The 15,816-nt window shown below is 34.1% G+C and overlaps 3 protein-coding genes across 7 annotated transcripts in view; 2 read left to right on the top strand and 1 right to left on the bottom strand.

Annotated features, from left to right (window-relative positions):
• LOC135800106 (uncharacterized) overlaps positions 1 to 15,816 on the bottom strand; it is a 47,688-nt gene that overhangs the window by 24,171 nt on the left and 7,701 nt on the right. The window lies entirely within an intron of this gene.
• Positions 196 to 8,495, top strand: KFase (kynurenine formamidase). 3 transcript variants are annotated; one of them, XM_065314146.1, is made up of 5 exons: positions 196 to 318; positions 6,172 to 6,282; positions 6,340 to 6,441; positions 7,560 to 7,773; positions 8,050 to 8,495. In XM_065314146.1, the coding sequence occupies exons 2-5, from the start codon at positions 6,177 to 6,179 to the stop codon at positions 8,468 to 8,470; spliced, it is 843 nt and encodes a 280-aa protein (XP_065170218.1). In that variant the 5' UTR covers positions 196 to 318; positions 6,172 to 6,176; the 3' UTR covers positions 8,471 to 8,495. The 3 variants fall into 3 exon arrangements, with proteins under 3 accessions (XP_065170218.1, XP_065170217.1, XP_065170216.1); XM_065314145.1 differs by lacking the exon at positions 196 to 318 and adding an exon at positions 4,981 to 5,997; XM_065314144.1 differs by lacking the exon at positions 196 to 318 and having other exon boundaries at positions 4,981 to 6,282.
• Positions 9,817 to 10,212, top strand: LOC135800859 (cytochrome b5-like). Its single transcript, XM_065314195.1, has one exon. The coding sequence runs from the start codon at positions 9,817 to 9,819 to the stop codon at positions 10,210 to 10,212; it is 396 nt and encodes a 131-aa protein (XP_065170267.1).

The raw sequence follows: 15,816 nt of genomic DNA, 5'->3' as shown, positions 1-15,816 counted from the left end.
ACTTGGTTGCCTATAGTCAACCTTACTCAGTAACTTTATACCTCGTCTATTGTTACATTATTTTTAATACAACACAATAGAAACTTACACAATGGACAAATATTATATTAAGAAACAAAAAACGAAAAAAGTATTGAATATGTAACGAGAGTAACCTGGTAACGAGCAATAACGAATTAATTCAGTCTGTGCGCTGCTCTCGTTGCACCTGATTGCGATATTGCGACAATGCCGCTGCAAGAATGCGAATCGATGACCACACGACGTCACACACCGCCCTGGGTGGTCCTTAAAATAGCAGCCGGCATTCCATCATAGGTAATGAGCGTGATTTATCACCGACACACAAAATTCGCATTATTCACGATCGTGTATAATACGCGCGTGCGCAGGACTAGACTAGTAGGCGCATTAACATTATATTCAGTATTTCCCTCGTTATTTTAATGATCGGTTATTTGGCCGTCAAGAGCTCTCTCTCGGGTAGTTTTCTGCGTTTTGCATGATGCGGAGACTTTTTAACGATGCCGAAAACACCGACGCATACGTTACACAAATAAAAAATTAATTTTTACAACCAAAAACATAAAATATCACAAAATTTCTTTAAAAAAACTAAAAAATTTCTTTAAAAATGAAATAAATTATTTTTTTCATGAAAACACACTGTATACTAGTTAAATTTAAACATTTTAAAACACTACATGTACTGTATGAGTGCGGGGGTCGTCGGTCGTCGGCGTGCAAGTGTTAATTGCAAATAAAAAGGCTATAATCATGCGAATTTTTACACGCTTGTTAAGAACTTTCAAAGCCGCTGTGCAATTTATACTTAACTATTAGGTACACCACTACTAGGCAACGTACTTTACGGCGGTCTTAAAATTTACTCTGTCATTATTATATTATTGTTTTTCTTTTCGTCACTTAAGAGACGCAAGTAAGTCTAGATGTGATTCTCCGAAGTGAGAACAATTTTATATTTCGATTAGTTGCATTAGTCACACTTCACGCTAGATGACACAAAAGAAAAAAGTGTCAAATTCGGTGGTTTACCGATGGAAATTATAGCTGTAAATGGTGAAAAAGTGAATTAAATGAGTTTAAGCTCCGCCTATTGCATGGGGTGCGCATGCGCGTATGACTTAAGTATGTAAGAGGAGTAAAAAAGTATTAAAAACGAGTTAATTGTCAAATTAATGATAGAAAAATAGAAAAAAATTAAAATTATTAATTTTAAGCCCCGCCCAAATTAAAATAGGGTATATTTTGCGCATGCGCGTATGACTTAAGTAAGTAGGAGGAGCAAAAATGCATAAAAAATGCCAAAAACGTGAAATTAAAGATAAAAAATGATTTAAAAAATTAAAATAAATAATTATATGACTAGCACATGTTAAAAAAGATATATTTTGCGCATGCGCATAAAACTTAAACATGTAGACTTAGAATATACCTTAAAATTGCTTTAAATACAAAATTCTGTAATTTTTTAACAAAATTAAAGCTAAAAATTGAATAAAACTAAAATAAAGTCATTCTATGCTCCGCCCAGTGTCACTCATGTTCCACTTTGCGCATGCGCGCATAACTTAAGCATGTAGGCGGAGCACAAATCCACTGCACACGTGCTAACGAGAAAACCATAATAGTTATCGCAATAATCTAAAATATAACGTTGTTATCCAAGTCATACCCAAGTAATAATTGTAAAACGTAAATCGCCGATTGTAAATAATGAATTGTGAAACGCAGCCGAGTATGATGCGATGCCGTTGCTCCACGCTTACCATACCACTGTTATTTCGCCGTCGTCGTCGTATTCAAAAAAGCAAAACGGAAGAAGAATCTCCGCATTCCATGCGCCCTGCTGCGATTACAAATTTACAACTGCGCCACAAAACACACACTCACAATAAAAAAAAAATCCTAACTGTTGGCTGTTTAGCGCGAGCACACTTTTCGATTCTCGCCTCCTTGTTAGTAGGAGCCATCGCCGCCCTAATAACACCTCTTAAAATCTCGTAATTTATGCACTGAACGTCTTCATCGGCGATTTTCGGTGCTTACAATTTATTACCGGCCGCAATAACGCAATAACTGTAACCGACTCACAATTCCAGACAATTATTCGATGAAATTTGAAGTTTCAAAATTTACAAACCAGGCGTAATCAAAAGTTTTGTAACGAAAATAACGAGCCGCATCATTTTATGCTTCACTAGCGTAACGAAAATTGATCAAATATGACCAAATTTCGACTTTATTAAGTACGATATCTTTTAAGTAGCTGTTTCGGGCATTGTGTGGTAATACTGTGAGAAAATATGAATCTAACTGTTTGAAATCAGCATTCAATAGACAAATCGGCTGCGGGATTATACGGTTTTTGGTTTTGTTCAGCGCCCGCCATTGTTTAAAAATATTTTATTACGCGAGTTCAATGCTTTTTCAAACATTTCCAAACGGTTATGAATGAACACAAACGGTTTCATTCACTCGGATGCATTTTTTGCTGCGCATGCGCAGAAAAAAATTTAAAATATATAAAAACCCTTAATATATTGCATGATTAAATATGGTTTTAGTCTAAACTTACTGAATTTTTGCTAATTTTTACATAAGTAAGCTGCGCATGCGCAGTTAAAAAATTAAAAAAATATAAAAAACCCTTAACATATTGTATGATGGAATATTATTTTAGTCTAAACTTACTGAATTTTTGCTGATTTTTACATAAGTAAGCTACGCATGCGCAGTAAAAAAATTTAAAAAAATCCTAACCACATTGTATTAGTCTAAACCCACAAAAACAATTTCATTTAATAAATTTCGATTTTAATGAATTTTTCAACTCGTAAATTATTTTTTCGTTTGCAGAGCTCCGCCCCTTCATATTCCCCATGCTAACTGCATAGCTTTAACGACTCATTGATTGTTATTGCGCTCATCACGAGTTAATAAACAAATTATAGACGCCGAGTGCACATTCACGTTGTTAAACTGATGAAAATGATTAAAGCACTTTATGACTGCTGCGTGTGGTATACAACTTTAAACTTTTACTTCCGACATTACCTCAGAGCTCCGCCCATGCGTCTATTGAAAAAGGCGTGGCGCGTATTTTTTCCCGCGCATGCGCAAACAAAATATCCTCATATATAACTCATAATAGACAAATGTGTACTAAACGCACAAACAGTTGTAGTTAATTAACCCAATTTACAATATACGTTATAAAATCGTGTACTTAATTACAAACGCACTGATTGATGTGTAATTATCGGAATACAAAACAAATACGCGAAAGAAATACAATGCAATAAATTAAACCACTGTCTGGATGAGTGGAAGAACAAAAAACATTGAACTTGATCTTGAGTCATTCGCGCATGCGCAGTAAAAAAAAAAGAAGAGATTCTCTACGCGTCTGGATGTATGGATCGTGTGAATCACGTCGCTGTGGCTTAACTGTAACCGTGTAACTGGTAGCATTTTAACTGCGTTCTGCTTTTGAAAATAAAATAAAAATAAAAAATGAAGAGCATGAGCGTACATTACTTCATTTCGTATCGTTTGTGTTTGTTTTGCATGAAAAGCGTTGTAATTTACGTGGTTAATTATTGTGTAACCCGTCGAGAGCCGGCCGGGTAATGGGTGTAATCTTGTAAATGCGGCGCAAGTGTGAGATTCGCACGAGAAAGAAATTTTGAATGCATATCATGCGAAAAATGCGCGCCAACTGTACATTAACAGCTTAAAAAATGAAAATTTAATTAAATTTTTCATTTTTCGCGCCGAGGAAAATTATAATTAACGTGCGTACAAAATTGAAACTGTAAAATTCACTCATATGCCAGCCATAAACCAAATATAGTCGTACTAAGTCATTTGCGCATGCGCAAAACAAATATTTCTTGTGTCAATAAACAACAAGTTATAATTTATAAAAACCCCGAAGGGTTGGGTTGTAAAGCAGAACAAAACACGTTTCATGACTTAAGTTACAAGTAATAATAAAGTTGCGCATGCGCATTGGTAATTTTTTTGAAAAATGTTTTAATGTTTGCTTATTTCCCAAGCCGGAATCTTTCGATTTTGTGCAGAGAGTAAAATTAAATTCATTACGTATAATGGCTGAAAGTTTTCGTCGGCGGTGCCGGGCAATTAACGCGCTAAATTAGACGTCAAACGGTCGTTTGCGGCGCGTTTCGCCTTCGGGCTCCTCTCTTGCGTTTGCAATCCGTCGCGTGTCGCTTTGCTGCGTTTTGACAGATTTCAATTTCGACACCGCAATCGTGCGCAAATTAAATTACCCGGCAATAAACTATACTTCCAGGAATTTTTACTTAATGATTACATCATTATTTTAGATTAAGTATGACGCGCATGCGCAGTAAAAAGAAACGACTTAAATATAAAAATCCTAACCATATTCTATGATTGAATATTGTATTATGCAAAACTACCAGTATTTTACTAATTTTTCTTAAGTAAGTCGCGCATGCGCAGTAAAAAAACGACTTAAATATAAAAATCTTAAGCATATTCTATGATTGAATATTAGTTTAGTCAAAATTTTTGGAAATTTTACTAATTTTTCTTAAGTAAGTCGCGCATGCGCACTAAAAAAGACTTAAAATATAAAAATCCTAACCACAGTGTATAATGGAATATTGTATATTGTATTAGTCGAAACTATGTTAGATTGCGCACGAATTCGCGCACAGCATGTGAAAAATAACCAAACCGCTTGCAGGTTATTTATCGTAATGCATAAATGCATAACCTATCTCACAAGACAAGCGCAGAAAAAATGATATCGTGCGTCACGTTGCAGTTATCGTATTTTATCGCCGCGTGTCGACACCTACCGGCGCAAAAATGCGCCATCACCTATTAACTAGATAAGTAACTCGCATATTTACACCGTGGCATAATGCGCATACAAAGTTCAAAGTCACGGGCGGCGGGCGCGGATCGTGTCATTGGGTCTGGGTCACGCGCACTGCGCCGATCGATGCCGTGCGATTTGCGATTATTTATATTAACTGACTTAAGTTAAGTCACGTAACTTAACTTAAAAAGTGACTTAAGTCAATTATACATTATAATTTTATATTTAAATGAATATAAATATTAAAGTATGTAAATTTGACTTAAGTCACTTGAGGCGTTACTTAAAATATGACTTAAATCCTATTATATCACGTTCTTTTGTATTTTTGCAAGTAAATATAAAATTATATCGAATGAGTGCAGGCTTTGTCTGCAGACGGCTTTTCTGTTTTGCATCTCAAATAAAAAACCGCAACACAACGCAGAAGAAAACATCTTGCAACTCCTGTAACATTGATCCAGATCGAAACGAGCGTGCGTCGTGTGCGTGATTTGCGTATTGAGTTTACCGAGTCGAGCGCAATGCAAAACCAAAAGCCGAGAAGCGCAATGTGAAGTGAAGTCGAGAGAAGTAAGAATAAAACGAGGAAAAAAATAACACGTAAAACGCAAGCAAGCGGGCAGAGGCAGCAAGAGAAGCAATTGAGATCCGCCAGCGTGATCCGTAGCAGCACACACAGATGCCAAGATGCCGGCCGCGATCGCCGAGATTCGCAAAAATTCCAAGGACGTTCGCAAAGGACACATACTGTAAACGCGCTCGCTTTAGCCGTAACCACACTTTGATGATGTGCGAGTAGTTGTTGAGGAAAAAAGCACTTACAACGCGATTCAAAGCAAAAAAACGAAAAAAAAAATGAGAAAAAAATTGAAAAAAAAGTAGAATTAGTTACAAATACCTATTACTATTATGGCTTCCTTATCACATTTCAACGTACAACTGTCATATATTTAGTTACGACACTTTTACATAGACTAAAACCTTTAAAGTGTGTAGTAAAACATTGTTTTCAACAGTAATAGTTCAGTTTTTGACGAAAAAACACGTTTTTTGCACGTTTTTTTAAAGAAAAAATTGCGGAAGAAAATAATATAAACGTAAAACTCGACGTAAAACTAGAAAATATTTAGTTACAACAGTTTTTCATAAAATAAAACCATTTACCTGAGTAGTAAAACAGTATTTTCACTCGAAAAAGTCAAAATTTTTACGAAAAAACGCGTTTTTTCCGAATTTTTCAGTAAAAACGCGTTTTTTTCCGATTTTTTCAGAAAAAATGTCAGAAAAAAACAATTTAAACGTACAATATTCACCAAGCAAATGGTCTACAAGAATGTGTTCCTGTCAAGTCCTCAAAGAACACTTTGACTTCATCAAAAAAGGTAAAAATCTCAAAAAAATCCTAAAAAAGCAAAATTTTTTGCAAAAATTTTTTTCAGAAAGCGATAAAGCACGAAAAATCATCCCGTGTGAACTTGACATTAAATATGGTGATACCCCCGAAGAAAAATTAGACATCCTTGGTAGTGATTTACCAGATGGTGAGTAAAGCATGAATAATATCCAGTATTCTATAGATTAAATTATAAAATAAGGTTGGCCGTACGGTACTTGATTAAATAATGCCGGCGCTAATCAACGACGAAAATTAAATTAATGCCAATGATGATGAAACCAATTTCGTGTTCACTTTGGTGCAATTTGTGCATTTCCATCACCGACAAGTTGAAATCTTGAGATCTCGACAATCTAAACAATCACAATCTATTGTGCTCGTATTCTCTTCTTACGCCACGGCTGTATTTACGGTTAGACGTGTTTTATTGATGTTTGAGTAGTTTTTAATCATTTTTTTTTAAATTTTCATCATGTGAAAACCACTCCAACACATCGCACACATCTGGTTTATATTTTATACTAGCTGTTGCCCGCGGCTTCGTTCCGGCAGTGATTAATAAAAATGTAATTCGTTTTTACTCTCTTGTTCTAGACATACTCGTAGTAAGAGTCAATTCTATCAATAAGATTGGCAATTTTAATTTAAACAAATTAATTATATAAAGTTTTGTCAATAATGCACTTTAGCGCGCCATCTCGAATTCAACTATTTAACTATAACTATGATTGAATCTCAATGTTAAATTTTATTCTATAGAAAAGAGCTGTTTTGAGGATTTTCCCGGCAATTATTTGAATTTTTCTCACCTTTTAAACCTTCCCTAGACCTCCACGAATAATTCAAGACCAAGATAAGATAAATCCGTTCAGCCGTTCTCGAGTTTTAGCGAGACTAACGTACAGCAATTCATTTTTATATATATACATAATTTTTTGCGTTAGTTTGAGTGTGAAAATAATTTATTATCAATTAAACTTTGGATCGGAACGATTAATCGCCGAAAATAAATTAATCTTTTTGCGGATGTATGCAAATTGGCAAACGCAGAGACGAAAAACAGTATTACGAGTTACAAGTTCGCGCCGTTGAAGTTGAAATTCGCGAGCTGAACGCGAACCGAAGGAAGCCGTGGCGCGGAAGATTAACGGATTAACGGAACATCCGACCGCGCGCATACTCAGACTCTCAACTCGAAACGTCATTAAAACTGCATCATCCGGTCTAGTTTTATCGGAAAATAATCAATTTTTGCATTTTCAGATTCTCCGATATGTTTTTTCATCCATGGAGGATTTTGGTCTGCATTAACAAAACAGGACTCTTCTTATCCAGCTCTAAAGTTACACTCGATGGGAATAAAAACATTTGTCATTGATTATGCGTTATGTCCTCAAGTAACATTAAAAACTATCACAGAACAAATTCAAAGAGCTTTTGATTATACTCTTAAATACGCAGAAGAAAAAAAATCAAGGTAAAATTTTTAATTTTTAATTTTTAAGTTTTTAAATTTTTAATTTTTATATTAATGCAAGTTCTCATTTCTCATTTCGCAAAATAAACGACCTTGATTCCTTGTGCGCGACCGACTTTTCCGCATTATTGCGTCTGCATTTGCATTTTATCATTAAATTGAATCAGAACAATACAGAATGAGAGTAGATCTCTCGGACACGGACGCGGACAGGATATAAACATAACATAAACAATTTATTATTAATGAAGTTTCATAGAAAACTTTTTGTTTCAGCGCTGTGTACTTAATGGGTCACAGTGCTGGTGCACATTTGGTTGCATATCTTCTATCAACCACAACCTCACCATTAACTAGCGTAAAATCCGCCATTTTAATATCCGGAATCTATGATTTACGTCCTTTGATTAATTGTTATGTAAATAATGATTTACATCTTTCTCAAAAAGAAGCAGAAGATTTAAGAATTAAATTCAAAAGTAATTTTTATAAAAAATTAAATATTTTTGTTGTTATTGCCGAAAATGATTCACCAGCGTTCCATGAACAAAGTAAACAGTTATATTCATCTTTAAAAACTTCAAAAATCAACGCAACTTTTATAGAAATCGAAAAAAAGGATCATTTTGATATTATGCATTCAATTATCGATGAATCCGTGAATAATCTCGGTATTATACTAAAAAGTATCTTATGAAATCGTGAATAAAGTACAATATTCATTATTTTGCAGTTTGTATTCAATATGCAATAACTACTTACGTGTTATTGACTTATTGACATCATTCCTTACATAACCGTTTTGCATACAAATGCCACCACAATCCAACTTATTCTACTGCGCATGCGCAAACTACTTAACTCTCTACAAGGGCTAAAAACTACAAGCAAGTAATTATTAAGCAATTATTAACATAATTCTCTAAATAACCGTTTTGAATACAAATCTCTCCATAATTCTAATGCGCATGCGCAATCAACTTATCTCTGTCTATTCTTAAAAGGGCTAATACCACGTAAAACACCGCGTCGACAAGCGTACTATATCTCTATATTCTAGTTTACAATTGCATCGATGCGCGCCGCTCGGTAAATAGAAGTAAATGGCGGTAATTGCGGCCGTTGACCAAACGACCTTGCCAGTTGCGAGATGCTCGCCGGCAGCATTGACCATGCAACAGCAACAGCAACAGCAGCAACAACTGGACATTCGCCTCGTTTCTCCTTCTAGCACCACATTACGCATTACGCATGCGCGCACGCCACACATAACCTCAATTTAACTCAGTCTAACCTTAAATTTCATCTCTGCGCTGTCATTTGATTCTTGTATCATGCATGACTAAACTGAACCTATGCGCGTATTATATTAATGCATGTGCGCAGAGGACGGATAATTTGAATTCTGCGTGCGCAGGCTAATAGTTTCCGCTTTGTGTATGGAAAATCAGACGTTTCTGCACATAGGTACATGCAATCTACTTTTATAAAACCGTTAGGAAAAAATTAAAAATGAAAATTTGTTTTTTAAAGTTTTTTAAAGAAAAAAATTGTTTTTGTATAGAAATGTGAATTGTAGACATAACATATTATAATACTGCGCATGCGCAACCAACTTAACACTTCAAAAAGGCTTAAAGTGCGTAAATAGAATAAAATTTTACGTGTTTTGAAGAAAAAATTTGTTTTTGCATACAAATATAAAATTTACACACAACATACTATAATACTGCGCATGCGCAACCAACTTAAGTCACCAAAAGTGCTTAAATTGCGCAAGTAAAGTAAAATTTAACTTTTTTCCGAGAAAATTTTCTGTTTTTGATTTTTTTTGCAAAATCATCGCTTACTTAGTTTTATATTTCATAAATTTTTGCATAATGCAAAATACGAGCGTCAAAGTTCAAAAGGTGCGCATAATTACAATAACAAATTTTATCCGCTTCACTCACCGACTTTACTACGCACAAAACCAACATCAGTACTAGAATAAACCTCAACTCAAAACCATCACTTTTTCCCATTTTTTTTCAAAAAATTAAAATGGCGTCCAGTTCAGGTCTAATCAAAAAATACACCCGAGAAGAAGTGAAACGCCACAACTCCAACGACGACCTCTGGATAATCCTCGACAACAACGTCTACGACCTCACAGATTTCGTCTACAAACACCCCGGAGGTGAAGAAGTACTCTTGGACCGAGCTGGAGGTGATGGCACCGATTGTTTCGACAACATCGGACATAGTCTAGACGCGAAAGAACTGCGCGAGTCTTTTAAAATCGGCGAAGTTGTCGACGCCGACCGGCGACAGAAGCACGAAGCGCAATTCGACGGCGAGTACGGCCGAAAGTTCTCCGTGCCGAAGAGCACCATGTTCGACTATGTGCTTCCGGGCGTTGTGGTTTTCATAGCGTTTATATATTGTTTTGTATGGTGATAAATATTTATTATCCGTAGCCAAAAGAAAAAGTATAATAAACTAGTAATATGTAAATAGAAAGTTGTGTGGAATATAGAAAAAAATAAAATATTTAAACACATTGTATGTGTATGAGTTTTGTATGTTTAAAAGTTATTGTGGCGTGATTAATTTAATTTCATCGGCGCGCAGCATACGGCTGGCGTGCCCTGGCTTATTTTCTGCTTAGCTTACTACTCACTCACTCACTCATAACGCATATTGCATTATTTTACAGTGATGGAATGCATTGTTTCATGTGTGACCTTAATACAAGTGCACTGCAATCAAGTGGCGCCATCTGGTGCTAAATATGGATAACTAAAGTTATAGGTTAGGAACTTAACACTATTAGATGATTTTTTTATGTGTAAAAAAAAGTAAAAATGCAAAAAATAAATTTTTCTTTAGAGGGGGACAATGTTGGAGTTGGTGTATATGTACCGAACATAGGATTGTGCTATGAAAAATAGAAAGGTAAACTTAAAAGATATGAGTTTACTACTTCTAGATGATTTTTTTAGGTAAAACAACGTAAAAATGCAAAAAAATAATATTTTCTTGTGATGGCCAATGTTGGAGTAGCGGTTCATGTCCCGAACATAGGAATAATACAATATTAGGCCAGTTATTCACTAAAACATTAAATTTTTAGAAGTTTTCTAGATGTGAAAATGTAAAATGCAAAATTATACAAAATTGGTGAAATGGACAATGTTGGACTTGCGGTACAAGTACCGAACATAGTAGATCCAATGCTAAATACCCATAATTAAACTTAAAAGTTATGAAATCACAACTTCTATACTATTTTTTTACGTGTAGCAACGTAAAAACGCAAAATTTAATGTTTTTCTTGAGAAAGACAATGTTGGAGATGCAGTACATGTACCGAACATAGAAATAATAGAATATAATGTCTCTAATTATTATAAAATCTATTTTTTAGAAGTTTTTTAAGTGTGACAACGCAAAAATGCAAAAATTTGTATAATTGGTAAAAGGGACAATGTTGGACTTGCGGTACACATACCGAACATAGTTGATCCAATGCTAAATACATATAACTAAACTTGAAAGTTATGAATTCATCACAACGAGACGGTTTTCAATCAATATTCATGAATATTAATCCCATTTAATCTCTCGTCTAAGTGCAAATCAGTTTTACAGACGAGAAAAACACTACAATATGCAAATTTTGATTAAAAATTAAATCATGTTTTTCCAACTGCACTAAAATATTTCTTGCTCCTATCTCAGAACATAATCTAACAAAAAATCCAGAAAAAAACATTAAAATGCTAATTTTATTTTATTTTACTTTATTTTATTCGATTGTGTAACACAAACATTTTTTTCTTTTCATCTTCTTCTTTTTCTTCTTGTTGTTGTTGTAAATATTAAAATATTAACTAGGTGCTACTTGTGTTTTGTATTGCTTGCATCTGCAATCAAATATCATACTCGCTGTGTAATGGTGTCAATATATTTCTAGGCGCTGGCGAGGTGAACGCAACGAACACAAGGCAATTTCCGGTGTTACGTTAGCGGCATGCGCCGATAAATAAAACTGAGCCTCATTATGATAATAATGCGCATTATGCGATATGCGTATTATCACATTATACCATTGTGCGGCGACGACTACTTTTTCCGAACAAACTCGAGATGTTTAGGTTTACCACTTGAATGAGGCAAGAGAGGACATAATGTTGTTGATGCAAGAGAGAAGACGGGAAAAAATGTCGAATGAACGGTACACGGCGTAATTTGAGATGAAAAGAAAACAAGCAAATGGTCAACATGGTAAACTAAGGTAAAATATTAAAATGCGGTCAATACTATACTTTATTAACTTATATTTTGGATTTTAATTTATTTTTAACTTTGAAGTCTAATTTTGCATTGAAAAAATTTAATTTTTGCAATAAAAAGTAGTCTATATCTTATTTTGTTAAATAAATTATAATATTGAAAAGTTTTATCAAATTTGCGTCGGCCATTTTAGCGTGAAAGAGCAACAAACATACAAAATCACATAATATTCACTAAAATAAGCTACTAACAACTTTAAAAACTAAAATAAAACAAATATTTCCTCAAAAAATGATAATTTAAACTTTCATCCCCAATTTTACACCCTTAAAATTAAATTTTCACAACAAATACTAACCTATCTTTTATTCCAATAAATAAACTATTAAAACATAAAATTTCATCAAAATACCTCCAGTACTTTTTGAGTTAAACAGTAACAAACATACAAATACCCTAATATCCCCTAAAATAACCTGCTACCTACTCAATAGATACTCAAAATAACAAAATAAAATAAATATTTTCATTTCGAAATACTAAAATGATAAAATTTAATATAAACTCCCATGTCTGTAAAGTAGCTATATATAAATATAGCCGGTGTAATGAGAGCACTTATCTGTTAATTGCAAACAACCGTTTTGCCCGAAGCTGTGCGCAGATACGAGTATTGCCGTCGACAAAACGGTAATGTTCACGCGCGCGCACGCAAAAGGCAAAAGCAAAATGTTTACAATTCCACCATATACAAATCCCCACAGAGTATTTAAAATTAACAATATTCGCATCTTCGCACAATTCATTCACATTCCTCAATTCACAATTCACAATTTCTCAACAACATTATTATCTCTTAGCATCTCATCTTCTTTCCATCCCATCCAGGCGGACACCAGAAAACAAACGCTAGCAACAATTAACAATTAACTTATTACAGTAATGCGCACATGCGCACAACGCACACCATCCTCATAATCTTAGCATTAATGTTATACTACACGTGTGTGTCTATTGCTATTATCTTATAATAATATAATAAGAATCAGTAGCAGAAGAGAAGAAAAAAAAAGCAAAAAAACGTTATACGCGTGTTTTGTTTGCGAAAAGTTTTATGCGTGAACAATGCGGAATGTTAAATGTAAGATGTAAAGTACTCACGAGTACAACACGGGATAAACGTTAGAATAATTAGATAATAATTTAATTTAAATTAAGAAATAAACTGTGCTTCTTTTTTTTGCAGTGTTTGTGTTTCGATTGACGGTTATAGGTCGCAGGATCGTAAAATTTGCAACTGTAAGTAAAGTAAAATTCGCATTTTACGACCGGCCTAACCTCAAAATGTCCGCTGCGGTGAATTTCCTCGATTTAATTACCGCTGGCATGTGTTAAATACCAACCAATATATATTAACAGCTTTTGGGCTACAAATTATAAGTAATATCATGCGAAAATGTTAATTTTACAGTTGGACAATGTTGGAGGTGCCATATATCTACCGAACATAGGAATAATAAATAATAAAATCACTAATTGATGCAGAAACTAGTTTTTAGAAGATTTTCTAGGTTTAAACATGAAGAAAACTAAAAAAAAATTTTCTTGGAGAGGACAATGTTGGAGTTGCTGTTCAAGTACCGAACATAGTTATAATAGCCTATTATCTCAAGGATTGTCATAAAAACTAATTTTTTAGAACTTTTTTTTGTGTAAGAAGGTAAAAAAGCGAAAAATAATTTTTTCTTGACGAAGACAATGTTGGAGTTGCTGTATAAGAACCGAACATAGCAATAATAGCCTATTATCTTATGAATTGTCCTAAAAACTAAATTTTTAGACGTTTTTTTGGTGTAAAAACGAAAATAAGCAAAAAATATTTTTTTTCTTGACGAAGACAATGTTGGAGTTGACGTACAAGTACCGAACATAGCATAAAATATCACTACTTTTAAAAATAAAAACCTAAATCATCCAGAAATAATATTTTAACAGTTTTACCTCTAATATTTCGTGTCTAACGGTAAAATTTTCATTTTCCTCCACGACTCGTATCAAATCCTCTCATCAAAAGCCCATAATCCAAGCTTTCATCGACGGCCGATGATTCCCGCGCTCATTTTCTTGCGCTGAAATTAGTTTTTAGTTTTTACTTTTATTCAATTTCCATTCCTAATTTTCTCAACTGTGCTTTCCTCTGCGTCTGCGTTAGTGAGATGGCATATCGCGTAAATCTTATAATATCCGCCTGGCGTAATGAACGAAATTCATAATAATTAGCGTTAAGCATTAGTGCATTAGCACTGTGTGAATGTTCTCGCGCTATGCTATGCGCGCCGTCCGAAAGTGGGAATCTGGGAATATCCACAACCAGCCAAGACAACCATCAGTCAAATTAACAATGGCGGGTCATTGGTAACCTGCGCGCGCGCGCGCCCGAGTCTGTGTTACAGTTACAAGAGAGTATAGCAACCAGTAAGCAGTAACAACCATCAAGAAGCTAACGAGACCGTCAATTAAATATTATTAAGATTAGAGAGACAACAAAAGATAAATTTCAATGTTTTGAGCAACTAGGAATAGATAATACTAATCCATTCGGAGTAAAATTAAGAAATGTTGAAATGGACAATGTTGGAGATGCAGTACAAGTACCGAACATAGAAATATATATAATTAAGCTTAAAAGGCGATAAAAAATTCAAAATAAATATATGTAGCCACCAGGAAGACAAAATTTAAGTAAATTCTAGAAGAAAACAAAACAATGTGAAAATGGCTAATGTTGGAGTTGCCGTACACGTACCGAACATAGCATATTACGTGGCTAATTGACTAAAATCCTAATTTTAAGAAGTTTTTTGACATTTAACAACGTAAAAATACAAAAAAAAGTTTTCTTGAAAAAACTAATGTTGGACTTGCGATACATGTACCGAACATATGAATAAAACATGAAAACACAACGAAAAAAATAAAATAAAGATATTTAAGCAACTAGAAAGAGATAATACTAATCCATTTGGAGTAAAATTAAGAAATGTTGAAATGGACAATGTTGGAGATGCAGTATAAGTACCGAACATAGGAATAATTGCATAATAAGTCACTAATTGAGTTAAATTCTAAAACAATTGATTTTTTTAGTTTAAAAATGAAAAAATAAAATAAAATAAATATTTTCTCTTGAGGAGGACAATGTTGGAGTTGCGGTACATGTACCGAACATAGGAGTATTCACATATAAAGTTAAAAATACTTTTTAATTTTGATTCTTTTGTCTTTAAAACCAATTTTACGATTGCTAAAGCCTGAAAATTCAATAAACGTGCTCCATATTCGCCATATCATTATCCTCCTTGTGTAACCACTCATTTGAAACGAAACCTCTAACCTGAAAAACGAGAGGAAACAAAAGTAATGCCACTTGTACGTGCATACGATTGAGTTTTAAATTGGAGTTTTTACTTTTTAAAAGTTAAAAAAACAATCGCACACAAGTTGTTTGCACCGTTTACCATCATCATTGCTGCAGTTTGTGTGTGCGCAGATCATGCGAAACCTATTAATGTCTGGCGCTCCGTGTGGATGTTTGTTGATTTTCGTTTGCAAAAATAAATACGCAATTTGCGGCGAAAATCATTACGGCGCAAATGATAGGGGGAGGCTTTCGAAAGCGTGTGCGGTTATAAATTGACGAACGCATTCGCGTATATGTATTGGCGTTTCCTGTGGCGAATATATCATTAAGATTTACTCTGACAC

Source organism: Atheta coriaria, unplaced genomic scaffold (genome assembly GCF_025399875.1).
Source record: "Atheta coriaria isolate IRGN ID8LTWV9N9 unplaced genomic scaffold, Caltech_Dcor_3.1 hic_scaffold_10_pilon, whole genome shotgun sequence".
Lineage (NCBI taxonomy): Eukaryota > Metazoa > Arthropoda > Insecta > Coleoptera > Staphylinidae > Dalotia > Dalotia coriaria.
Note: the sequence above shows the minus strand (reverse complement) of the source record. Positions and strands in the feature narration are given on the sequence as shown.

Excerpts from the sequence above, each read along its gene's own strand:
- KFase (XM_065314146.1), top strand. The coding sequence starts at position 6,177 with ATGTCAGAAAAAAACAATTTAAACGTACAATATTCACCAAGCAAATGG. Across the intron at positions 6,442-7,559 it reads TGGTAGTGATTTACCAGATG|ATTCTCCGATATGTTTTTTC; the intron begins GTGAGTAAAGCA and ends TTGCATTTTCAG. Across the intron at positions 7,774-8,049 it reads GCAGAAGAAAAAAAATCAAG|CGCTGTGTACTTAATGGGTC; the intron begins GTAAAATTTTTA and ends TTTTTGTTTCAG.
- LOC135800859 (XM_065314195.1), top strand. The coding sequence starts at position 9,817 with ATGGCGTCCAGTTCAGGTCTAATCAAAAAATACACCCGAGAAGAAGTG.